Consider the following 25,979-nt stretch of genomic DNA (forward strand, 5'->3'; position numbering starts at 1 on the left):
GCATCATGCAAAATTCCAAAATGTTTTTTTTCCCCCTTCAATTACTTGCAAATGATGGCTCACCAGGGTGAATGGCTTCAGGGTCTAACACCAGGGACCTTAACCTACTTCAATGTATAGATGGCTTCAGAAAGTCGATCCACTACTGGGAACCTCTCCTTGTCAGTCCAGCACTTACTTCAGTTCTATTCTGACTATGCTGGTGTTGATGTTTTGACCCTGCATATTGATTTGGACTTGATTGTGGTTCCAATGTAAAAATAGATGAGGTTATCTTCTTCAAATAGGTAAATGGGTTTCATGACAGCACACTGTACGTTTAATGATGTGGCATATTTTCTATGCACTATACTAAATGTAGTAAGAAAGCAGTTTTAGTTCCGTCACAAAATATCACAACTGTGCTTCTACTAATAATTAAATTACATCGTATCATATTTCTTCATTGGAAGGGATAGATTGCTAGTCACCACATAAATGAGGCACTGATTCGCAGACAGGCACAATGAAAAAAACTGCTAAAATGCTTAAGCTTTCATACAAGCACAACTCACACGTGCATAGCTAATGTCTCTGGGCACTCGGGCTTGACTGCAACTGCATCTGATGTGAGCTACAATCTACTGGAGCTTGTGGTGGGGGCAATGAGGATGCATGGGTGGGTGAAGACGCTAGAACTGCCTCTGTGTGTGAGAGAGAGAGGTTGGGGGGGGGGGGGGGGGAGGGATGTGCATGCAGGAAGTGATGGGGACAGGAAAATCCTGCTAGGTGCAATGTCGGGATGCTGTGCTGGGGGCCTGGAGGAGGAGAGGGGGAGGGGGGGGGGGGGGGAAGAAAGAGGAGAGAAGTGAAAAGACTTGGTGCATTAGTGAGATAGAAAGTGTGTGCAGTGCTGGAGAGGGAGCAGGCAAGGGGATAGGTGAGTGAAGGATATAGACTAACAAAGGCAAAGGCCAGGGGAGTTAAAGGGAATGAAGGATATGCTGTAGGTAGTGATATCTCACATGCACAATTCAGAGAAACTGGTGTTGGCACGAAAATCCAGATGTTGCAGCTTTTGAAGAAGCACATCATTTTGGGAGGCATGTTCAGCAGCTGGGTGGTCTAGCTGTCCCCTGGCCACAGCTTGGCAGTGGCTTTCATGGCAACAACTTGGCAGTGGCTTTCATGCGGACAAACAGCTTGTCAGTTGTTACGCCTGCATAGAAAGCCGCACAGATCACATGTGTACTTTTACAGGTGGCCCTGCCTTTGATGGGGTAGGAGATGGTAGAATATGTGTGGGACAAGTCCCACATCTAAGTCTATTGAAGGGACATGAGCCTTGAGGCAAAGGGTTGCGGGCCACAGGAATGGGGGAGGGTATTGTGGAGGTTTCATAATGGCGGAAGACTAATGTGGGAGGGTAGGGAGGATACTAATTTCAGGGCACAATGAGAGGTAGTAGAAGCCCTAGTGAAGAATGTGATTTTGTTGCTCCCATCCTGGGTCATAGTGAGTCACGAGAGGAATGCTTCTTTGTCACAAGAGAGTGGTACTGAGTCACGAGAAGAGTGCTCCTTTGTCGCCAGATAGTAAGTACAAGGGGAGTGGTAGGTGACTGGTGAGACAAGGTATGAGAGATCTGTTACTGGACAAGGTTGGGAGGGCAATTTCAGTTCATGAAGGCTTCAGTGGGACCTTTTGCATATTTGGAGAGGGACTGATCATCACTACTGTTGCGATGACCATGTGTAGCTAGGCTAGGCGTTTTTGTATTGAAGGAGAGGCAGCTATCAAAGTAGAGGTATTGTTGTCAGATAGAAGTTCGATGTGGAAGAAGGTACTGATGCAACCATCCTTCAAGCTGAGGTCAACATAAAGGTAGGTAGCTTACTGGGTTGAGGAGGATCAGATGACGTGAATGAGGGAGAAAGTATTGGGGTTATGGAGGAATGTGGATAGGGTGTCCTCACCCAAGGTCCAGATCAATATGTCGTTGGTGGATTTGAACTATGTCATGGGTTTAGGATGTGTCTAGGTGGCCCATGAAAAGACTAGCATTGAATGGTGCCACATGGATGCCCACTGCTGCACTGTGGATTTTTTTGTAGGTGATGCCTTCAAAGGGAAGTCATTGTGGGTGAGGATATAGTTAGTCATGGTGACCAGGAAGGAGAGTGTAGTTTTGGAGTCAGTCAGTCATTGGGAGATGTAGTGCTCAATAGCATCAAGGCCATGGGCAATGGAGATGTTAGTATAGAGGGAGGTGGCTGCCAGGTGGTAAAGGAACAGGAACTGTGGAGAGTTGTGTACAAAATAGTTGGTGTCCTTTATACAGGAGGATAAATTACATGTAATAGGTTGAAGGTGTTGGTCCACAAGAACAGAGATTCTCTTTGTGGAGGCACAGTAACCAGCCACACTGAATCATCCTGTGTGGTTCATTTTACGGTCTTAAAAAGCATGTAGAAGGTGGGGGGACAGGGGGGGGGGGAAGATAGAGACTCAGAGGAGGGGTTCTGGGATGGACCTACAGATTTGCAGAGGGACTTCTGATTTCTGGAATGGGGTTACTGTGGCAGGGTTGCAGGGGAGCATATCTGACAACTGGTGGAGTCCCTCCTCAAGGTAATCGCTATGGCTTATAACCACAGTGGTATTCCACCATCCACCAACCCATACAATATCCTTGTCCATCCCTAAGCCACCCTCACTCTCAACCCCAGATGCAATCCCATACATCCTCCCACTGCCAAATACTCCAGTTCTGTCACAGGACTCTCCTACCCCACCAAAGGCAGGGCCAGCTGTGAAACCAACTGTGTGGTCTACCAACTAAACTGCAACCACTGCTGCTTTCTGCATGGGCATGACAACTAACAGCTGTCTGTCCACAAGAATGGCCACCACCGAACTGAGGCCAAGAGACAGCTGGACCACCCAGGTGCTGAACATGCCACCAAAATGATGTGACTCACTTCATTGACTGCATCGCAACCTGCACCTTCTGGATTCTCCCTGTCCACACACCTACTGGTCCTTTTCCCTTCTGTAATTCACTCTTCTTCTCCCCCCCCCCCCAACCCCCCAGTACAGATTCCTGACAGTAAATCTACAATCTATCCTGTCAATGCCACATCCCTGCACACTACCACAGGCAGAACTAGCATTTTCTCCCACCCTTGCTATCCCTTCCCTTCCCCTCCCCACCTCACCCCATGCCTCCTCCTTACCCCACAACCCACCCAACAGATTGCTGTTCACTTCAGATGCAGTCACAGTTGGGCTCCAGCACCTGGAGACTGGCCTTTTGTATGCAAGTTGTGCTTGTGTGAATGGGTTTTTCTACTTCAGAAGAAGGACTTCTTCTGCAAGCTTTAACACCTAAGCAGTCTTTTTCATTGTGTATGTCTGTGATTCACTGTCTCCTCTAAGTGGTGAGTAGTAGTAATTTAGCCTTTCCATGTTGTTGTTAATCCATCCAGGACTTTCAATTGTTTTATATTTCTTTATTAATAAACTTACTTTGTGTATCCAAGATCCAGCGCGAGCTGCAAGGCTTTTAAGCTCCTTGCTCCAGAACGGCATGAAAATATCAGAGGTGCATTCAGGCCGGGCTTCTTTGCTCCATATTTCTTTTGGAAATCATTTTCTGAGAGATCTTTTAAAGCACTCTGGAGCTCGGTCACTAAAATGCAATGCCATAAAGTTTTTAGTCAGGCTGGTGCTTAACCTACACTTATACTTAAATCACTTTGGACCCCTCTTCATATTTTCTCGCTACATCAGTTGAAGGGATTGGTGGAAGAATGTGCTAATCCTCAATTTTGCACAGCTTAACTACATGTTATCTTTTCAAATTCACCACACATCCTGGTACCAATTAGACCTGTCTAATATATGAACTATTTTGTATTATGTAAATACTTTGAGGAGTAAAGGAGCCACACACTGAAAAGCAGAAGAGTTGACTTGCAGACAGGCACACATACAAAGACAGAACACTAGCTCTCTCTCTCTCTCTCTCTCTCTCTCTCTCTCTCACACACACACACACACACACACACACACACACACACACACACATATGCCTGTGCCCCTACGTGGTGCTGGCTAGATCCTCCTAAACTGTTTATATTCTACGGAAACTTTCCTACTATAATTGTGTAGTATTATTGTATTAATATTCTTATCTTTGAATTTATTCTTTCTAGCAATAACTGAAAATGACACTCTTGAGGTTAGCACTTTCTTCTGCCAAGACCTTCAATCGTTTCATAACTTGAAAGTTAGTTACATGCTCCCTAGATCATTTACACAACGTAGTGTAATTTGTGGATTGAATTACAATACAAGCTACTTAAGTCAGTTTTGATTTTTTATATGGCTGCATGTTGCCCTTTTGCAAATAAGTTTTATAATGAGACAATAATTTCACAAAAATATAAATATGCTCTTTTTGTACACTACATGCTCTACAAGTTTCTTAATTTAAATTGTCTGTAGAACTGAAATGGGTGTCAAGCAGAAATATTTTCTGTTTGCTTTCAAAGCCATTCTTCATATAGTTTACATTAATGGTAATTGGCCAATCATTTTTAATAGAATAATTAGCCACCATCAAATTCAGAGAAGAATAATGAAGGTCATTTTTTGTGATATTAAAATTACAGACATCATCATTATTATTATCAACTGCAATGGAGGATTGTTTACTATGAATTTCCTTAGAGAAAATATGCTCTGTGTAACTGCAACAATAATGCAAAACTCTTTCATGATTTGCCTATTAAGGCACATTATGGGTGATTGACATATACTGTTCTTACTGCACATTTTTATACAATGAAAACTTTTTCCTGAAAAAAAAGTGTTAATTTTAATGCTACACATTCCACTTTTGATTTGATAAGACAAATCCTTAACATTTCCCAGTGCCATCCATCATTCTTTCACCTCTCTCACATTTCATATTCATGGTGGTGCTACACCTTGCCTAAAGATGTGTTTCCAGAATCAGTCCATGTTAAGTGACATAATTATTTCCACTTGACTCTCTCCAATTTTGTTGAAATTTATACAGGATATGCATACAGGTCTCACACGAAGCCACGCCACAATACAGTTTGAAAAGCAGGATGGTGGGACCACTAGCCATGGTTTTGTGTAGGCCAGTTTTTCCATATCGTGATAGGTATGAATAAATTACCAAGTTTGCTTTATCGTTGCTTATTATATAAGCGAACTCCCATGCTGAAATTTGTGATTCTGCTCGATGTTTTAGGTACAACTATCTAGATGCTGAAAATTTGTTTACTGTACAGCAAGTTTATTACAGTTTGCTATCAAAGCAGCTCATACATCTTTGTTGTGACAAATTTGGATCATATTTTTGCAGATTGTTGAAATGTTACCCCTCAAGCTACAGTTTGATTCTAATTTCCACTTGACTTTGTTTTCAACTGTTAAATGTAAAAATGCTGGGAATTTGCACCTGAAAAAAAGTGCATGTTCTCAGAGCATGAAGAGTGTTGTGGCAAATCCCAAAATAGCACAGAAACAACCTACATGAACAGATAAACTTTTCCAAAAGTCAAATATTGAGCAAATTAATTTTTATTTTAAGAAAAACAAAGACAACTGTAACAGCTTTAACATAACTTACAGTAGTTCCAAATGTGAATAGTCAAACTCCACATGTTCTTTGCTCATAGTAGAAGTCAAAGCACATTTTTGAACTTCTGTATTACCTCTGAACTGGTTTGTCCCAAAAATGAAACAAACTTTTCTTGGTCGAAAATAATGAGCTCTTGCTAATGGTGTGAGGAACAGCCTTTTGACAATCAGACAAAATTGATGAATAATTTATAATCAACTTTAATCTTGGCTAACTCAGTAATCACTTGAGTAATCAAGACATCACTTACACATTCTTATGACAGGCTCGCTGGCTGCGAACAACGAAGAAATCAACATCAGAAAGTAATTCTGTCATAAGAAACAGTCTGCAAAAATATGATCCAAGTTTGTCACTATAAGATTTATGAGCTTATTTTAGAGCAAACTGTGATAAACTTTGTGTACAGTAATCACATGTTCAGCAACTGGGCTGTTGTACCTAAAAAGTTGAGCACCATCATCAAATTTCTATAAGGGAGTTCACTTATATCATGAGCAATGGCACAGCGAACTTGTTGATTTATTCTTATCTGTTGCAATGTGGAAAAACTGGCCTTTGCAAAAGCATGGCTGGTGGTCCCATCATATTACATATCACTCAAGTTGTAATTTGGTATGTTCACGATCTGTCCCCATCTGTCCCTATTCCATGCACTGCTCCCACTTCAGCCTCTCACACATCATTTCCACCCCCAGCCTGCATAGTCCTTTTGCTCCCTCAAACATAAAAATGTATTGCACAAATCAAGCAAATACAAGAAAAGAAAATCTCAATGGAACAAGACAGCTGTTAAAAAGAAAGAAAGAAAGAGTTTCGAGCAAACAATAATAGAAAAATTATAAAATAAGCTGAATTACACAAAACTATTCAGCAATGTATTCAAGAGTATGTAAGGATATAGAAAAAAATTCTGTAACCGAAACAATTAAAAATATCACATTTAATCAGTTACGACTACAGATGGCAAAATAACTAACAACAGTCAGAAAGTTGTACAAGAACATTTTTTAAAATGTTTTTGCAGCTCATGCGATGAATCGAACATAGATGTTTAATAGCAAAAATAATGACATTCCAGAAGAAATGCCAAATGAACTGTATAATATTACAAGAGGTATGAAGCAATAAAAGTGACCAGTAGACGATGACGTTGCAAATTATTATAGCAAGAGTAAACATAACACAAAATTAACTCTCAAAATGATTTACAGAATGTCTGTGGAGAAAAATAATTTTCCAAAACTATGGCATTCTTTTAACTGTTCTACGTCACAATAAAGGAAACAGATAAGACACAAAGTACTAAATACCTATCAATTTCCTTTCCATAACACACCAGAGGTCCAAACAAATATCGATGGAAAGCACAGTAAGTACGAGACTAACTGTCGCAAAGAAAGAAGAGAAAATGGATAATCTGGGCAAAATAATCAGAAGAATATCCAAAAAGATACTATGCAATGTGCAGATGTGCATGGAGAGCATGTAGATGAAAACTCATGACAGAAGATTTCAAAATGAATATCAACAAGAACAAAATAAAAATTTAAGTCAATAAAGGGAAAGATTATTAAAATGCAACACATCTACCCAGTAAACAGCTCTACAAGTGAATTAAAAAAATGCAGAAAATCAAGATTCAGTTACTGAAGAAGGTGTGGAACATGTAGCCAAAAAATATAGGGCAGAAGAAGCCCAGTAATGTATTGCTGTTTTCTTTTAATCTGTTATCTAGATACAAGAACAGACAAAATGTTACATATCAGTTAGTGTAAATGAATATAAAATGCAATATTTTATCATAATTTCAAATAATTATTTGTAGAATGTATGTGGAGCAAAATAATTTTCCACAACTATGACAATGTTTTAACTGTTCTATTTCACAAGAAAGGAGACAGACAAGACAAAATATAATATATACATATCAACCTCCAATAGACGACACAACTAAGCACTATTGTAGTTAAGAAAAAAATGTAAAAAAATATTTACTAAAAAAGAAAAATAATACAGATAATATTAAAAACTACATACAACTGTTTGGCCATCTGGCACACAGATATATGTTTGTCCGAACCAGAAAATACACACTACTGGTCTAACACACTACACTACAATGTTATATCACAAATTTTGTAATTTAACAAAACTAGATTTCCTCATTTGTTTGGATAGTTGGCCTCTGGCAAACTGAGGCACAACTAAGGATTGACAGGGTCTCAGGAATCCTTCCTGGCTGTCTCCGGAACTTACCTCCTGGCTGCCTCTGGAAGGTGTTCAGCCATGGCGTGTCTATTTTTATGATGTATGGCCTCTTCTTGCTTGTCTCTCAGCCATGTTGGCTTGCAGTTCATGAATTGGTATTTTTCCTGTCAGCAAGTTCAGCTTGTGCCATAGCTCCTGACTTCTTATGATGTTGCAGGCTCGTGTATTGCCAAGGATGTTCCTATCCTGGTCTGTAACATCTTCTCTACTGGCACACTCCCAGAGGACATGATCCAGGGTGCCAATTGCTCCACATTCACAAGTATCTGTGGTGTGTTTTCAGTAAATAGCTATGAAATGACCCATGTCCCAATAGGTGGAATATAGCTCCCTTGATTTGAAGGACATATGACGTTCTTGATCTTTCTTTTATGTTTGGAAGGAACTGGTAGGTTCTCCCTCTGTTTCTAGCCTGTCCCAGGTTTCTTGCCACTCTCTATCAGTACATGCCTTTATTTCCTCATTTGATGTGACACCTGTGCTGATTATTTCCTTTGTCTCATCATATTTGTCTTCTTGAGCCAATATTGTGCACACCTCTCCTCCCAACACTGTAAGCTGAGTTTCACCATTAATGCCTCAGCTGGTATTGTTCTGCACATTCAGGAGAAGGAGTACACTTGTCTGAGCTTGCTGAAAAACCTGTACTTTTCTGGCTCCATCAGCCCATATGCTTGACCCATAGTTCTCAATAGTGATCAGCACTGTGTTTGCACTTAGAGGCAGCTGAAAACTTCTTTGTCTTATTGTTGCTGTTTTGATCAGGAATCTAATGCTTATCTGGCAAATGATTCGTATGTGTGCAATAAACTTTTAATGTCTGTTGATGTTTAAACCTATATACTTCTTTTCTCTTCAGAGGTTGGTCATTTATTCTGACTGCGGGGTTTCTCAATCTCAATAATGTCTATTTTAGTAATATTCTGTAGCTGATTCAGTAAAGGCTCCATGCCTACAAGCCAGAACTCTGGGCCGCTGAGCCCACCCGGGCAGCCTTTTTTGATATTTTTCACAATTTTCTTTCCTGGTCATTCCAGTTTCACTTGCCTGCCTGTGCAGTAAACTCATAGGTTGTTATGGACACACCTGGGATAGTCCATCTGCTTCATTCTTTTGAACAGGGCAGGGCAACATAAGATATCAGATGTCCCAGCTACATCGATCATTATGCCTATAACATGCTTGTCATCTGGACTGTTCACAATATGCTTTTATTTACTGCATCCTTGGTGAAGTTGCCTTTCCTGAAACCAACCATAGTGCAGGGGGCTCAGGCGAATTTCTTGTCTGTATTCTCTCAGGTGATGACACAGGTTTTGCTGTACTTTGGGTGGGAGATTTATCAAACAAACTGTCCTGTAAGAGTTTTGTTCTCTTGGGTCTTTACCTTCCCCCTTTTTTGGTGTAATTATATTTGAAATATTCCAGGGCCTGGCAACATGTCCCTGCAAAAAAACATTCATTTAATATAGCTGTTAGGAACAATTTGGTCTACCAGCTAATGTAACACTTCTGTGATATCTCTATCTGGCCCACATGTGCTTTCTTCTTTAATTTCATTATTGCCAGTCTCATTCTTCCTGGGCAAAAGGACACACAATTCTACTATTAAGATGCTGCTCTAGTAATTCAGAGTGAAGATACTGATGGTATGCCGTGTCTCCCATCATCATATTGTCCAGCAGCAGTGTTCTCAGTAGGTACTGCACTGTTGTCTCCAAGTCTATCATCGTCATGCCATCGAATTATCACAATGCTAATAATACAGTGGGTGACTGAACCTTATTTGTTGCAAGTTTGTATGGAAAACCCCAAATATTTGTTACCGTTTTGGCCTTACCATTTAGTCCGTGGCATTTGCCTCCCATTTTTCTACTCTTGACGGGGTAACAGTTCTTTGTGTTATTGTTTGACTGTTTGATAGAAATTCAACCTTCTTCATTGTTCTTTTTCCTTAAGGATCTCTGGTAGTATCTTCTCACCTGCATCATTGTGCACATTAAAGACTGCAGCAAAAATGTATCTCTCATGTTGACTGGGTATTGTAGCTGTTTTTAACTTTTCCATGGGTGGTTGTATCTCCTGACTATTGAAAATGTTGACTAGTTATGTAAAATGTGTAGGTCCATCTCTTCTAATATTTTCCTTCTTGCATCACCATGCACTGTACTTCACATTTATCTGATGATTTGAATTATTTGTTTATGTTCCATTGCCATGAGGATGCAAGTCGACTGCAAGTAAATTCTATCAAGTTGACTGTAAGTAAATTCTATGGGAGCCTAGTGAGAAGTAGTTTTTATTCTGATCTTCGTCATGTAGAACTGAGCCATGCGTCATCACTAACTACTTGTACAGATGCTTGATATCAAGCACATTCTGCCTTCTCTTAGAAATGACATCAAGTATTGTTATTATTATTATTATTATTATTATTATTAGGGAGGAGTAGTAGAGTTTCTGGAAGTGGCTAAGAAGACAGGAAAACAAGGAATTGACATTGTGTCTGCCTATAAAAAAGAAAGAGACAAACATATTCTCAACTTCAGAACATGTCAAAAACATAACAAATACAGAGTGTGACAGCGCGTAATACATTATAGCAGTGGAGTGTGATAGCATGCAACATAGAGGGAGATTATGAAAAAACACAGATCTCTGGAGAACCTTCAGAAGACAACAGCAATTACAAAGAGAATGTAAACAGTGACGAACATGACATGAGATTTAAAGCAGGTCCATGAGATGACAGTAAATTATATGCTGGAGGTAAATCCAAAAGACAGAGCACAGTTAATTACACAGAAGAGAACATATCTCGTGCCTTGATCGATGTGCAGACTACTTAGCAGACACCAAATGTTATAATTGCCATGACTATGGGTAAATTGCCAGTTCTAAGAACTGCATCTTATCTGTAATTCCCTCCAAGTTCTGTTCACATATTGACTCAATTAATTCACTTTCTGGCATGGTGACTGGGCCATCATATACTATCATCTTCAGCCTCTGTTTCCTAGGTGATCATACAGCTAACATTGACTGGGTACAACCATGAAAATATGAGTCATCATCACCATCTACAGCTTCCAGCCACTGGCTGGATCTGCTTGAAACATAAGATTCTCCATCTTTTCCTGTCCTCTTGCCACATTTCTCTTTGCACTCTGTCTCAAAATCTTCTCCACTCTGTCTCAGTCTTCTCCTCTCTTCCACTCTGTCTCAGTCTTCTCCTCTCTTCTTCACAAATTCTCTCAAAACAAGGATCCAGTACTCTCTTGGTATTCCTCTTGGTCCCTTGCCTCCCAATTGTCATTTCCCTGTATTGGTAACCTGCAAACTCCCATTCTGTTAACATATCTGAATAATTATGCATTTTTTGGCAGAATATCAGTCACTGACCAAGTAAACAAAATGCAAGGATCATGATTAGACAATATTGCCTACCAAAGCAATACAGGAATGCTTAATGAATTAATTGGAAGGAAATAGACAGGAAAGCAATATTTCAATCAACTACATACAGATGATATGGGGGCAACTGTTTTTTGATCATCAATTGTTGTACAAAGGTCAAGAGAAGTTTGTAGGCAATAGTAGGACACAGATGCTGACATAACTGGGGAAAATACCAACGAAGTCCAATCAGCTGGAATGAGGTGAATAGCAAAAGCTGGCAGCAATTCAAAAAATACAAGATAGATAAGTCATACGAGACAATTCATGGACGTAAAATATTATTTTGAGTATAGAAGAAGCACCAAAATAATGTAATGGTATGATGAATGACTAAGCATGCCTCAGAACACATTGACAATTAAACCATTAAATGGAGGTTTCACGTAGTGCAGAAGCATTTAGAAACATTGCACTATCAATACCTTAAAATAATTATGTAGTCGACAGAGATGAGTAAAGTGTGTTGTATACGCCAAAACTTAATAAATAACCACAGAAATAAAGAGGCACAATACTACAGAATTGCAGCAGTGAGAATGATTGGGATATTTGACAGCAATGTGGGGGAGGGGTAGTAGGAGGACCGGGGGGGGGGGGGGGGGGGCAGGCTTGGCAGCAGCAAAGGAAATAATTTGTCTGGGCACAAAGAATGGAATATAGTGAGTAGGAGAACTCTTATTTCTATTCAACATCATGTCCAACACTTATTGTACGTTTGTAGACCACAGTTAGAGATACAGCTTCACACACTAAATGGTGCAAAAGGAATGGTGGCAGTAAGTTTACATATAGCCCTATGAAATACTGACTGTATACAATCCAAAAGTTGTTGCACCAGATGGTATCAGCTATGTGGCACCAACTGACCAGACATTATCAAATAAGATGGTTACCCCAACCATGATGTTTGAATGTGAAGAAGCAGATGTATACTTCCAACTGAGCTACTGGTCATTAGCATATAATCAAAATGTTATATTACACAAGAATTTAATTATTCATAAAACAGAATGTGCAAACAAATGGAAGACATAGTCAGATTTCTTTTATTTTATATTTATTACTTTTGTATTCTAAGAAAAATACTGAGACCAGCTAATACATGTGAAACTCATAATAGTTCTCCTAAGTAAAACAGTAACAAATATGAAGCTTCTTTGAATATTACAGTTCTTACTAAATATGTTTTATTGTATGAGATGGTATACCATTGCCTTCCTCTCACCTGAGAACTAGGCCACCCATTCAGTCAACTTAGCATTTCCACTTAGATGGAGCACTTTCAGAGAGGAAAGTCACATTAAATGGCAGAAAAAATCCTAGACCTTTCAATCTGTAATACTACATTTACATTCATAGTAACCGAGCTAAGTCACTGCATCTCCCATCAAAACACTACAGACTGAACATTTCTGCCAAATGTGCAGTGATAGTAATAAAATCTAATTTTTTGGGCATTAAGTGGATTGTTATTCACAGTATTTAATTTCTTCCACTCTTAGTATTTTAGCACAAGATCACGTGGTTTGTGGTTTCACTGTACTAGAAAAATAATTTTTTAATTCAAAAGTTCTTACAAGGAATATTAACACTTCCAGGAAGTTCTCCAGTTTCTTGTAGCTCACGAGGCTCCCGAACATCAACCAAATAAAGTTCTTTTCTGGCTATTAGATTTACAAGGTCATCATAAGAGAGTGCTTTGTCTGCACTGATCTTTACAGGTGTTTTCTGAGCATCTTGGCACCATGCTGATGTACTAAAGCTGAAACAAAAACAGAGGCAGGATGTGTTATTTATTTACCATTTCAATGACAGCATAAGAGTCTACCATTTCACCTCTCCCTCCTCTACCGGCCTTAACTCCTAATGGTGCTGGGGCTTCTATTTTATTAGGTACATACTGTAAAGACTTGTGAATGATAATTGGTGAAGTACTCCCAAAGTGTGTTCCAATGAGGAACAAATAACAAAAACACTGTGGTCACAGCTTTAAGTTTAGAACTAGCAACCAAGTGTACTGTCTCTAGAGCACAATGACTGAGATGAACTTTTATTTTTAAAGTAAATATGTTAATTTGCGATTATATGAAGGGAAAACAAACAGTTCAATGTTCTTGTGACAATGAAGTCATTATTGATGGAGTATAAATTCAGATTGGAGGAGGATGTGGATGGCAATAACACTGCTCTAATGAAATTACCGGAATTTGGAATTCACATCAAGTGATTTATGGGAACTACAGAAAATCTACATCAGGATCGGTGCATAAGGATTTCAGCCACATTCCTTACAAATATGGCAATGCCGGAGCCAATTGAGGAGCTACTCGACCGAATAGTAGCGGCTCTGGTCAAGAAAACCATCGTAACGACCAGGTGAGCAGTGTGCTGACCACATGCCCCTCCTATCCGCATCCTCATCTGAGGATGATACGGCAGTCGGATGGTCCCGATAGGCCACTTATGGCCTGATGACGGAGTGTTTTGCTTACAAATATCCACCTCGCTCAGTGTTGCTTAAACATTATAAAAAAAAAAAATGTCTATGTAAATGAATAACACCAGTACTGATTATACTTTGATACCTAGTGGCAAAACTAAACCAAAAGCAACTAAAATTACACTCAATAATGAACAGTTACATACTATTGATAATTTTTTAACTGATGCCCAAAAAATTAGAAGAGAAAAGAAAATTGGTGGTAAGTAAAAACTTATCAAATACCTAACAAAAAAGGAAAGAAGGTTCAGGACTAACAAAACATGAACAAGGATTTCTTCCTTTATTATTGGCAGTGCTACCATATAAAGCAAAATATTGGTTTATTAGCTAGTGGAGCAGCTGGAATTGTAAAAGCGGTAATGGACAAGAAAAAAGATGATGCAGAATTAGAAGAGCAAAAAAGGCTGCACCAATGAAGAAGAAAGCTGGTGCTGGAATACGAGAAAAATAGCAAAAAATAATCCGTATGTATCGTAATGCATTAAGTAATTCTGACACAGAAAAACATGCTAAACATTTAAAAATCAAATACTCGCATGGTGTTTTTATGCTTGATGAATTACCTATACATCCTAGAGAATATGAAAATCTGGAAAAGTTAATTTACACACTGCTGATTCAGCTGGCTGTCACTGGATCTGCTATTGTAAGAATAAAGATAAAAAAATTGTGTTTGATTCATTTAGAGTAAATATTCCTTAAGTAGAAGTTATTTATCTTGGCTCAACTAAGTTGCACTATAACAGACAATGAATACAAAATTTTAATGAAGTACTTTGTGGCTATTTGTGTATATTTGTTTTAAAACTTGTCAGATAATTATAAGTTTAATGGTATTTTGAATCTAATAAATGGACATTTTTGGAACTAAAGAGTGGTCTAAAAGCAGCTGCAAGTTCAATGAGCAAATAAAATTTGAAAGAGTCAAAACAGAACTGGAATCAAAAACCAAAGGTCTTCAATCAATTATTAAAAAAAGAAATAAATTCAAGAACAAAAAATTTAATTTAACATCATTAGTACATGAAAATTAGAGAATGTAATTAAGCAACTGAATTAACTTTTTTAAAGCATCTAAAAGTTAGATTGATTTTAAAGGTAGAAGACGGGTAGATATAAAAAAAATCCTGTAAACGGTTATGACGCAGTTACCAAACAATATTTATTACATGAGTTTGCGTCTTTTTGTCAGCTATCACTGAGTCTGCAACTAAACAATGTTGCTACAGAAGCCGAATATGAAAATGTTCTGACACAATTCAGTGAAGGAAATAGGATTTATGATAGTGCTATAGAACATTATCATAAAAATAAACATAATGTCAATACAACTGTTAAATATGCTTTTGACAGATGCGGTGTGCTGGAAAGAAAGCTATATGATAAGCAAATAATTAAATTTACTTAATGAATGGCGGTGAACAAAAAAAGCATAAAATTGAGTATGTATTTAAGCTCAAACTGGTAAAAATGTAGAAAAACACAGAGAAAGGCTTATCATTTAATGAGTTTGATATTCCATGAAAAGTGTTGGATAATCTGTGTGAAATAACTACTCTTAATCAATAATAAAAATATTGCATAAATAAAAACATCCTAACTGTAGAAAAGTTAAAACTGTTTCAGTAGATGCAAAAATAATTTTATCTGGTGAAATTTAATCTTATATTAATGAATAATCTTAATCACCTTTCGAATGATGGTGTCTAAAATGTATAAAATTTACTGATACACATCATCCAAAAGAACAACAACAACAAATGCAAGACATAGAATTGAAGGAACTTGTACATGTAAAACTAAAAAGTAGTAAATCTGTTAAAAAAAATTGTAGGTACAAATACTTTCAGAAACGACTTCCTGACATTTAAATCTATACTCGATGTTAACAAATTTCTCTTCTTCAGAAACGCTTTCCTTCCCATTGCATATATACGGTTGCTTCATCAGGAAAGAGGGAAGGAGAGGGAAAGACAAAAGGATGTGGGTTTTAAGGGAGAGGGTAAGGAGTCATTCCAATCCCGGGAGCGGAAAGACTTACCTTAGGGGGAAAAAAGGATAGGTATACACTCGCACACACACACATATCTATCCGCACATACACAGACACAAGCAGACATTTGTAAAGGCAAAGAGTTTGGGCAGAGATGTCTGTCGAGGCGGAAGTACAGAGGCAAAGATGTTGTTGAAAGACAGGTGAGGTATGAGCGGCGGCAACTTGAAATTAGCGGAGGTTGAGGCCTGGCGGATAACGAGAAGAGAGGTTATACTGAAGGGCAAGTTCCCGTCTCCGGAGTTCTGACAGGTTGGTGTTAGTGGGAAGTATCCAGATAACCCGGACGGTGTGACACTGTGCCAAGATGTGCTGGCCGTGCACCAAGACATTTTTAGCCACGGGGTGATCCTCGTTACCAACAAACACTGTCTGCCTGTGTCCATTCATGCGAATGGACAGTTTGTTGCTGGTCATTCCCACATAGAAAGCTTCACAGTGTAGGCAGGTCAGTTGGTAAAGCACGTGGGTGCTTTCACACGTGGCTCTGCCTTTGATCGTGTACACCTTCCGGGTTACAGGACTGGAGTAGGTGGTGGTGGGAGGGTGCATGGGACAGGTTTCACACCGGGGGCGGTCACAAGGGTAGGAGCCAGAGCGTAGGGAAGGTGGTTTGGGGATTTCATAGGGATGAACTAAGAGGTTACGAAGGTTAGGTGGACGGCGGAAAGACACTCTTGGTGGAGTGGGGAGGATTTCATGAAGGATGGATCTCATTTCAGGGCAGGATTTGAGGAAGTCGTATCCCTGCTGGAGAGCCACATTCAGAGTCTGATCCAGTCCCGAAAAAGTATCCTGTCACAAGTGGGGCACTTTTGGGGTTCTTCTGTGGGAGGTTCTGGGTTTGAGGGGATGAGGAAGTGGCTCTGGTTATTTGCTCCTGTACCAGGTCGGGAGGGTAGTTGCGGGATGCGAAAGCCGTTTTCAGGTTGTTGGTGTAATGGTTCAGGGATTCCGGACTGGAGCAGATTCGTTTGCCACAAAGACCTAGGCTGTAGGGAAGGGACCGTTTGATGTGGAATGGGTGGCAGCTGTCATAATGGAGGTACTGTTGCTTGTTGGTGAGTTTGATGTGGACGGACGTGTGAAGCTGGCCATTGGACAGATGGAGGTCAACGTCAAGGAAAGTGGCATGGGATTTAGAGTAGGACCAGGTGAATCTGATGGAACCAAAGGAGTTGAGGTTGGAGAGGAAATTCTGGAGTTCTTCTTCACTGTGAGTCCAGATCATGAAGGTGTCATCAATAAATCTGTACCAAACTTTGGGTTTGCATGCCTGGGTAACCAAGAAGGCTTCCTCTAAGCGACCCATGAATAGATTGGCGTACGAGGGGGCCATCCTGGTACCCATGGCTGTTCCCTTTAATTGTTGGCATGTCTGGCCTTCAAAAGTGAAGAAGTTGTGGGTCAGGATGAAGCTGGCTAAGGTAATGAGGAAAGAGGTTTTAGGTAGGGTGGCAGGTGATCGGCGTGAAAGGAAGTGCTCCATCGCAGCGAGGCCCTGGACGTGCGGAATATTTGTGTATAAGGAAGTGGCATCAATGGTTACAAGGATGGTTTCCCGGGGTAACAAACTGGGTAAGGATTCCAGGCGTTCGAGAAAGTGGTTGGTGTCTTTGATGAAGGATGGGAGACTGCATGTAATGGGTTGAAGGTGTTGATCTACGTAGGCAGAGATATGTTCTGTGGGGGCTTGTAACCAGCTACAATGGGGCGGCCGGGATGATTGGGTTTGTGAATTTTAGAAAGAAGGTAGAAGGTAGGGGTGCGGGGTGTCGGTGGGGTCAGTAGGTTGATGGAGTCAGGTGAAAGGTTTTGTAGGGGGCCTAAGGTTCTGAGGATTCCTTGAAGCTCTGCCTGGACATCAGGAATGGGATTACCTTGGCAAACTTTGTATGTGGTGTTGTCTGAAAGCTGACGCAGTCCCTCAGCCACATACTCCTGACGATCAAGTACCACTGTCGTGGAACCCTTGTCCGCCGGAAGAATGATGATGGAACGGTCAGCCTTCAGATCACGGATAGCTTGGGCTTCAGCAGTGGTGATGTTGGGAGTAGGATTAAGGTTTTTTATGAAGGATTGAGAGGCAAGGCTGGAAGTCAGAAATTCCTGGAAGGTTTGGAGGGGGTGATTTTGAGGAAGAGGAGGTGGGTCCCGCTGTGACGGAGGACGGAACTGTTCCAGGCAGGGTTCAATTTGGATAGTGTCTTGGGGAGTTGGATCATTAGGAGTAGGATTAGGATCATTTTTCTTTGTGGCAAAGTGATATTTCCAGCAGAGAGTACGAGTGTAGGACAGTAAATCTTTGACGAGGTCTGTTTGGTTGAATCTGGGAGTGGGGTTGAAGGTGAGGCCTTTGGATAGAACAGAGGTTTCGGATTGGGAGAGAGGTTTGGAGGAAAGGTTAACTACTGAATTAGGGTGTTGTGGTTCCAGATTGTGTTTGAGGTTTTGGAGGGAGTGGAGCTGGAAGTGGGAGATTGAGTAGATGGGAGAGACTGGGTTTGTGTGCAATGAGAGGAGGTTGAGGTTTGCTGGAAAGGTTGTGAAGGGTGAGTGAGTTGCCTTTCCGGAGGTGGGAAACCAGGAGATTGGATAGTTTTTTAAGGTGGAGGGTGGCTTGCTGTTCTAATTTGCGGTTGGCCTGTAGGAGGATGCTCTGAACAGCTGGTGTGAATGTGGGAGAGGAAAGATTGAGGACTTTTATTAAGGATAGGAGTTGACGGGTGTGTTCATTGGCTGAGTTGATGTGTAGGTGAAGGATTAGGTGGGTGAGGGCAATGGATTGTTCAGTTTGGAACTGATATAGGGACTGATGGAAAGAAGGGTTGGGAACTTTAAGTGTGAGGCCTTTGGGGGTAATGCCAAATGTCAGACAAGCCTGAGAAAATAAAATATGGGAGTGTAATCTGGCTAGGGCGAAGGAATGTTTGCGGAGGGAATGTAAATAAAATTTAATGGGATCGTTGTGGGGGTGTTCTGAGGGTGACATGGTATTAGAAGGTGGAAAGTGTAACATGAGGCTGAAATGAAAATGAAAATAAAAATAAAAATATATGGGGAGAGATAAAGGTGAACTAGAAAGCAACTGGAGATCTGGTGTGAAAAAAGGCGAAAAAGTGTTGGTTAGAGCTGGGCTATGTTGATCCTGTGGTGAACTTGTGTAGGTAGACAATGATGTGCATAAAGGTTAGGTGGTTGTGTTGCCGCCAAAACACGTTAAAGGGTGGAGAAATTCGGGAAAATTTCGAAAAAACTACATGTAAATGTATTAGAAGGAGTGGTTTTGTGGTGGCAGATTATGAAAATGAGGCTAACAATTGTCTGACGAAGAAATAATGACGTTAAAACCTGTGGGAAGCGGCTAAAAATGATCAGTGATGTGAGAAAAATGGAAATGGAAATAAAGCAAAAGTTATTAGAACTAGCCGAAATGGTTGTTTAATAGGTGAAAGGAACTGTTTGTGAACTAGAAACGGTGGATTTTATAGCAGCATCATCTTTGTTCTTAGATATATTTTTCCCACGTGGAATGTTTGCCTCTATTATATATATACAGGGTGTTACAAAAAGGTACGGCCAAACTTTCAGGAAACATTCCTCACACACAAAGGAAGAAAAGATGTTATGTGGACATGTGTCCGGAAACGTTTACTTTCCATGTTAGAGTTCATTTTATTACTTCTCTTCAAATCACATTAATCATGGAATGGAAACACACAGCAACAGAATGTACCAGTGTGACTTCAAACACTTTGTTACAGGAAATGTTCAAAATGTCCTCCGTTAACGAGGATACATGCATCTACCCTCCGTCGCGTGGACTCCCTGATGCGTTGATGCAGCCCTGGAGAATGGCGTATTGTATCACAGCCGTCCACAATACGAGCACGAAGAGTCTCTACATTTGGTACCGGGGTTGCATAGACAAGAGCTTTCAAATGCCCCCATAAATGAAAGTCAAGAGGGTTGAGGTCATGAAAGCGTGGAGGCCATGGAATTGGTCCGCCTCTACCAATCCATCGGTCACCGAATCTGTTGTTGAGAAGCGCACGAACACTTCGACTGAAATGTGCAGGAGCTCCATCGTGCATGAACTACATGTTCTGTCGTTTTTGTAAAGGCACATGTTCTAGCAGCACAGGTCCCCAACATCCTGGTCAAACCCAATGCTTCTTCTGCACCCATCCTTTTAACTTCCAAAATATACACTATCGAAGGAAGAATCACCTGTGAAATGACGTATCATGTACCAAATATCATATAAACACTGTTTAGCCTTTGATATTGGGGTGACTACTATCAAGTTTTCAGTTAGGATGAATGGGCATAGACAGAGGGAGAGAACTGGTAACACACAATATCCTGTTGCAGAGTACAGTCTACAACATGACAGTCATGACCTCGGTACCACTTTCACCACAAGTGCTATCTGGATCCTCCCTCCCGGCACCAGTTTCTCAGAACTCCACATATGGTAACTGGCTTTAAAACATGTTGCTTTGTTCTTACTGCCCAAATGGCTTCAATTTATGTTAATGTCTGTGGTATCAGCATTTCTTTTTGATAACTATTACTTTCTTTCGCTCCCTTTTATTTCTGTATATTTTTAATTTTCCAACTTGTCTGTTTTCCTCCACAACACTCACCTACTCACCATCGAGCAACTGACTGCCCAGATGAACCAAGGGGCTAGCAACAGTGTCTCCTCAATGACTGTTCTGAGACACTACTGTGTTTTGGTCTCCGCAGCAGGTGCCAGGTTATATGCACTTGGCTTTCTGCTCTTACTGATTCTTTCACAAAGTTTTTTCAGTGACATCTGTCTTGTTTATAATCTTACTTTCCACCTTTAAAGTTCTCAGATTTTCAAATTTCATCCAGTGCGGGAAACACAATCTGTCTCTCCTCCTCATCCCATCCAGTAAGTCTTCCCTGGTCCAGGGTGACATTTCCATAACTCTGCCCTTTTCCTAAACCTCATCATTCCTTTTCTTTCATCCCTCTTTCTTACTCTTCAATCCTTCTGCCAGAAGATGGAGACACTGACTCCAAAACCTTGCAAGTTTCCACATCTTTTACATGTTTTCTCATGCCACTGTTTGATAAATAGATTTTTAATTTACCCATATTATACGTACCATAGTATGCATCACTTATGCATTAAAAGCTGATCATCTTATGCAAATACATGAGTAATGTAAATACCAGTATAGCAGTTGTACCATGCAATTATTTATTCTGAGTGTATCACTATAACAAGTGCATAGTCCAGTCAAACAATGTGAGCACTGCCTAAATTCAACATCAATGTGTAACAACCACTAACAGATGGCAGGCGGCAGCATTAGCAGTGGAGGGCATAAAAAGCATGTTGGAGGAAAGTGATAAAAGTGCAGTTGTTGTTGTTGTTGTAATGTGGAAAAGGAGCAATTTACCTCATGTGCAAAAGGACATGATCAATGGCTTCCAGGCCAAGGCTGGAAACATTTCTGAAATGGCTAAGTTTGTAAACTGTTTGCATACTGGCATAGTTAAAGTATACTGTGCATGGCAAAATGGCACTATCCAAAACTGGCGCTCAGGGAACTGTGATGCACCATGAGCCATAGATAACAGGAATGAATGACAGCTGCGGAGATGTGTGCGGATGAATACAGGAGCAACTGTTGAACAACTGACTGCCCAAATGAACCAAGGGGCTACCAACAGTGTCTCCTCAATAACTGTACAGAGACCACTGTTCCGTATGTGTCTCCGCAGCACTTGCCTGGTTCATAATGGATGCTGTTAATTGGCTGCTGCCAATACTATGTCTCGATGTCCACTGAATGGTGACAGGTTGCTTCTTCACATGAATCACATTTTATATTCTGTAATTGGATAGATAAACGCATACATAAAAGAAGGTTATAATTAGGCAAGGTTTTGGAGACACTGGCTCCTTCTTCAGGCAGAAGGGTTGAAGGGAAAGAAAGAGGGGCGAAGGAAAAGGAATGGAGATGTCTAGGAAAAGGGGTACTTTTTGGAAAAGTCATGCAGAACCCCAGTTCAGGGGAGACTTACACTGGACGGGATGAGAAGGAAAGACTGAGTGCTGGGGAGTCCCTAATAATCAGTCTTTCCTTCTCATCCCATCCAGTAAGACCTCCCGGATCCAGGGTTCTGCAAGACTTTTCTGAAATCTAACCCTTTTCCTAGACCCCTCCAGTCCTTTTCCTTCAACCTCTCATCCTTCCTCTTCAAAGCTTCTGCCTGAAGAAGGAGCCACTGGCGCCAAAAGATTGCCTAATTATAACATCCTTCTATGTATATGTTCTGTCGACACTTGGTAAATAGATTTTTTATCTATCCAACTACATTATATTGTCAAAAATTGACTGTTTTCGTTGTTATATTTTATATTCTGTCTGACAGAAAGCAAACACCCTACAACAATCGTCAAAAGGCCCGAGGAATGTTTTCGTTGCAGTTCCTGGTAATCTCATCATTCTGAAAGGCAGAATGGACCAACACAAACAAGCATCTGGTCTTGGAAACCATGTGCACCCATACGTGCAGTTTGTTTCTCCTCGGCATGATGGCATCTACCATGACGATGTAACATGCCACACAGCTCACAAGTATGTGTGTGGTTCAAAGAGCACCAGGATGAGTAGACTGTAAACATAGTTACCACTCTCCCTAGGTTTGAACCTAATCTAGAGCCTGTGGGACAACTCTGATTTGGGTGTTAGAGCCATGGATGCTCAACCGAGAAACTTGCCACTCGAGTTGGCTTGGGTCCACATCCATGTCAGTAGTTTCCAGAACCTCAACGACTCTCTCTCTCTCTGCTGCAGCAGCCCACACAACAAAAGGTAATTATTCATGCTTTTGGCAGGTGGTCACAATCATGTAGCTGACAGTATATTATTGCACACAGAGTGTCTCCTCAGTAATGCCTATTTTACTGGTGATGTAAATTACTTTTCTGCATAAAATGTTCTGCTTTTGATAAAGTCACCCCATTTGTGGAACCCAGCAAGAAAGATGGTTTGGCATCAGAACTGGAATAAATATCCTCAATTCATCTTTTAAATATGTTAACATTTATCTGTATGTTCTGTCAAACACAAATACTCTCAGCTTAGTCCATGTCAAACACATCAATTTTTATTACTTCCTGATATTCTAGGCTTCTCTGATTGTTTAAAAAAAATATTGGACAATAGAGTTGGTGAATACTGCTCACAACTTTTGAATCAGCTCAGGCAACTGATTTCAATATTTGAGTATAAATAATTAGTCTTGCCATGGCCTCAGGAATGTGCATTTGGGTGTATGTGTGGTTGCGTGTGTGAAGGTGTATACTTTTGCCAGAAAAAGAGCTAGTGCTCGAGAGTTAGTGTGAAGGCTTTTCTGTTATGTGTTTCTGTGTTCCAAGTATCAATCTGCTATGGATGAGTTGTTGCCTTTCTCTTATTTTACGTTTTTCTATCCAGGAGTTTCTTAGAAGTTTATATTGCAAGGAATAGCCAACAGTTAAATAGTATGGAATTTTTGTTACAACTTTTGTATTACTGTTAGATGCCAGTTTCCCAATATTGTGTTTTGTAATGTGAAAATCTTAGCCTCCCAAATGTGTACTAATTCATTTGGGTAATTAATAGCAACATTAAATTAGTCATCACTGAAGGTGATTTTTAAAATAAATGGTCTCAGAATCCATTGTTAAGTCATGTTTGGTGTACAGATGAGATAAATCAGTTTTCTGCTTACAAGAGGCACGTTCTCGTAACCAGTGATTTTGCTGAAAATTACTCATTTGTGATTGACATGAAGTTTAATCCCACCCTAGACCACCAGCCAAACCATAATGCAACTGTCTGTTGTGTACAACATTGAAAATTACAAAAATCTCAAACATCTGGATTATGTTTTCATTGTTGGCTGTTTAGAGCACAATAAAGTGCTTTTAAATGTTTTCCAGCCAAAGGCAATTCAATATTAAATGAAAAACTGGCTCAAACACAAAAGATGCCCCCCTTTTCTGGTGGTACTACATAGAAACAGAAAACAGATTAGCAACATGTGCCCTCATAAGATTTAATACACTACTCATGCAGAATAGCATCACTTTGCCACAGCACACAGCAAAACAGCTCAGTACTAACATGGGACTACTGGCAAAATACTTGGTACTAAGTCAAGTTTATTAAGGACAATTTAAAATCGAACTGTGACACCCATACAACTTTATGATTTTGTTCAAGATACCATTCCTGGCATACACTTTGAATTTTGTACACTAGTGAATAACACACTATATGAAGTAACATTAGTGCCATCATCTAGCAATTCATAAACTACACTCTCTCATTCAAGTATCCAGATTTCATACTGCATTTAAGCCATCCTCTTTGAGTGGTAAATCAAGTATTCAAACCATTTCCAAACTGCAATTGTCCTCAGAATACCTGAGCATTTTCAGGGCAGATTCATTGTAATTGCCTTAAAATATAATGCTAGTTCTAAAATTTAGTGACAGGTTATTCGTATTCTTGAACGGCAACAACAATCTAAGATGAATGTTATTCATCCAGCCCACAAGGATAGTTGCATGCATTAGAAAGCCGCATCTGAGATTTGGGAACAAGCACAGGCCCCACATCGAACCCACATAGAGATTAACGACAAGACCCTGTGTGCCGGATACCTTGGATATGGTTTTTAAGCTGTTGGCCACATCTGACTAGGTGAACACCGGGCTAGTACCCATGTCCTGCCCTCACTTACACGATTTGCAAACATTTCAGAAACTTTCCTACACTTTCACATAGGATAACACTAGCAGCACAAACAGATGGGGTACACAAAATCTGCCATGAGGGGAAAGGGGTGGTGAAAGGAAGGGCATCTACCCAACCTCTACCACTAACAGTTCCACATCCAGATTAACATGTCGACCCTGTGCAGTTAGGGTATAAAGCCAAGGAAAAGTAGAAGCAAAAAGTTTTATTTATCCAAAAGAGTCTGATGCTTTAGTTTTTATTCTTATTCAAATTTCGAAATCCTAGATGCTCCTGCTGATTATGTCACAAGAATGGTTGAGCCCAGGATATTTCCTAGAAGAATCTACACATGACTTTGGACGAGATGCGTGATTTGAGTTTATGGGTATGCAAAGGCAAGGTTATCAGTGGGGTTGGGTTATTTGGGGAAGGAGACCAGACAGCGAGGTCAGCGGTCTCATCGGATTAGGGAAGGATGGGGAAGGAAGTCGGCCATGCCCTTTCAAAGGACCCATCCCGGCATTTGCCTGGAGCGATTTAGGGAAATCACGGAAAACCTAAATCAGGATGGCCGGACGCGGGATTGAACTGTCGTCCTCCCAAATGCGAGTCCAAAGTCTAACCACTGCGCCACCTCGCTCGGTGGTTATCAGTGCCCTTATAGTCATTAAAACAAACTTCCTCTGAAACACAGCCTAGTAAATTATGGTGCATGGTGAGCTGTACACTGCAAGCACCAAACATTGGAGCATTGCCGGAGCAAGAAGCCTTGCATCAGAGGACAGTGTGCTATGTGAAGACGAGTGGGGGGGGGGGGGGGGGGGGCTCATTCCATCTTCGTGGCTGGAAGAAAGTACGCCACAGCTGCATAGTGGGCTTTATGTGACACTGCTTATTATGTCACTTCCAGATACTCATCTTTCCCTTGGTGCATGACTCTGTAGCTCAACAATGAGTTGATAGCATGCAGGGGGATGTAACACTGAAATAACTGAGAAACACGACACACCTCCTTGGCCGCTACATCTGCCCTTTTATTCCCCATGTATACATGTGCCCTGGTACCCAGCAGAAAGTCAACTCCTTCCTCAAACCTTGTAGTTAGAGGAAGGTGTCGTGGATATTCTGAACTAGTTTATCTGCTGGGTACAAGTTTGGTAGAGAGTGAAGGGCACTCAAAGAATCAGAACAGACATACAATTTAGTACTTGTATAACATCTCATCTGTTCCAGTACACATATAAATCTGCATCTGCAAGG

The 25,979-nt window shown here is 40.4% G+C and overlaps 1 protein-coding gene across 2 annotated transcripts in view; it reads right to left on the bottom strand.

The window, feature by feature from the left end:
* The window catches only part of LOC124619869 (thiosulfate:glutathione sulfurtransferase-like), a 278,370-nt gene that overhangs the window by 19,921 nt on the left and 232,470 nt on the right, over positions 1-25,979 (bottom strand). For both annotated transcript variants that reach the window (XM_047146493.1, XM_047146500.1), the window contains 2 exons: positions 12,967-13,151; positions 3,508-3,670 (listed from right to left, as the gene is read on the bottom strand). In XM_047146493.1, the coding sequence (XP_047002449.1) occupies positions 3,508-3,670; positions 12,967-13,151 (348 nt within the window). The remainder of the gene's footprint in view (positions 1-3,507; positions 3,671-12,966; positions 13,152-25,979) is intronic.

This window comes from Schistocerca americana, chromosome 1 (assembly GCF_021461395.2).
Source record: "Schistocerca americana isolate TAMUIC-IGC-003095 chromosome 1, iqSchAmer2.1, whole genome shotgun sequence".
Taxonomy (NCBI): domain Eukaryota; kingdom Metazoa; phylum Arthropoda; class Insecta; order Orthoptera; family Acrididae; genus Schistocerca; species Schistocerca americana.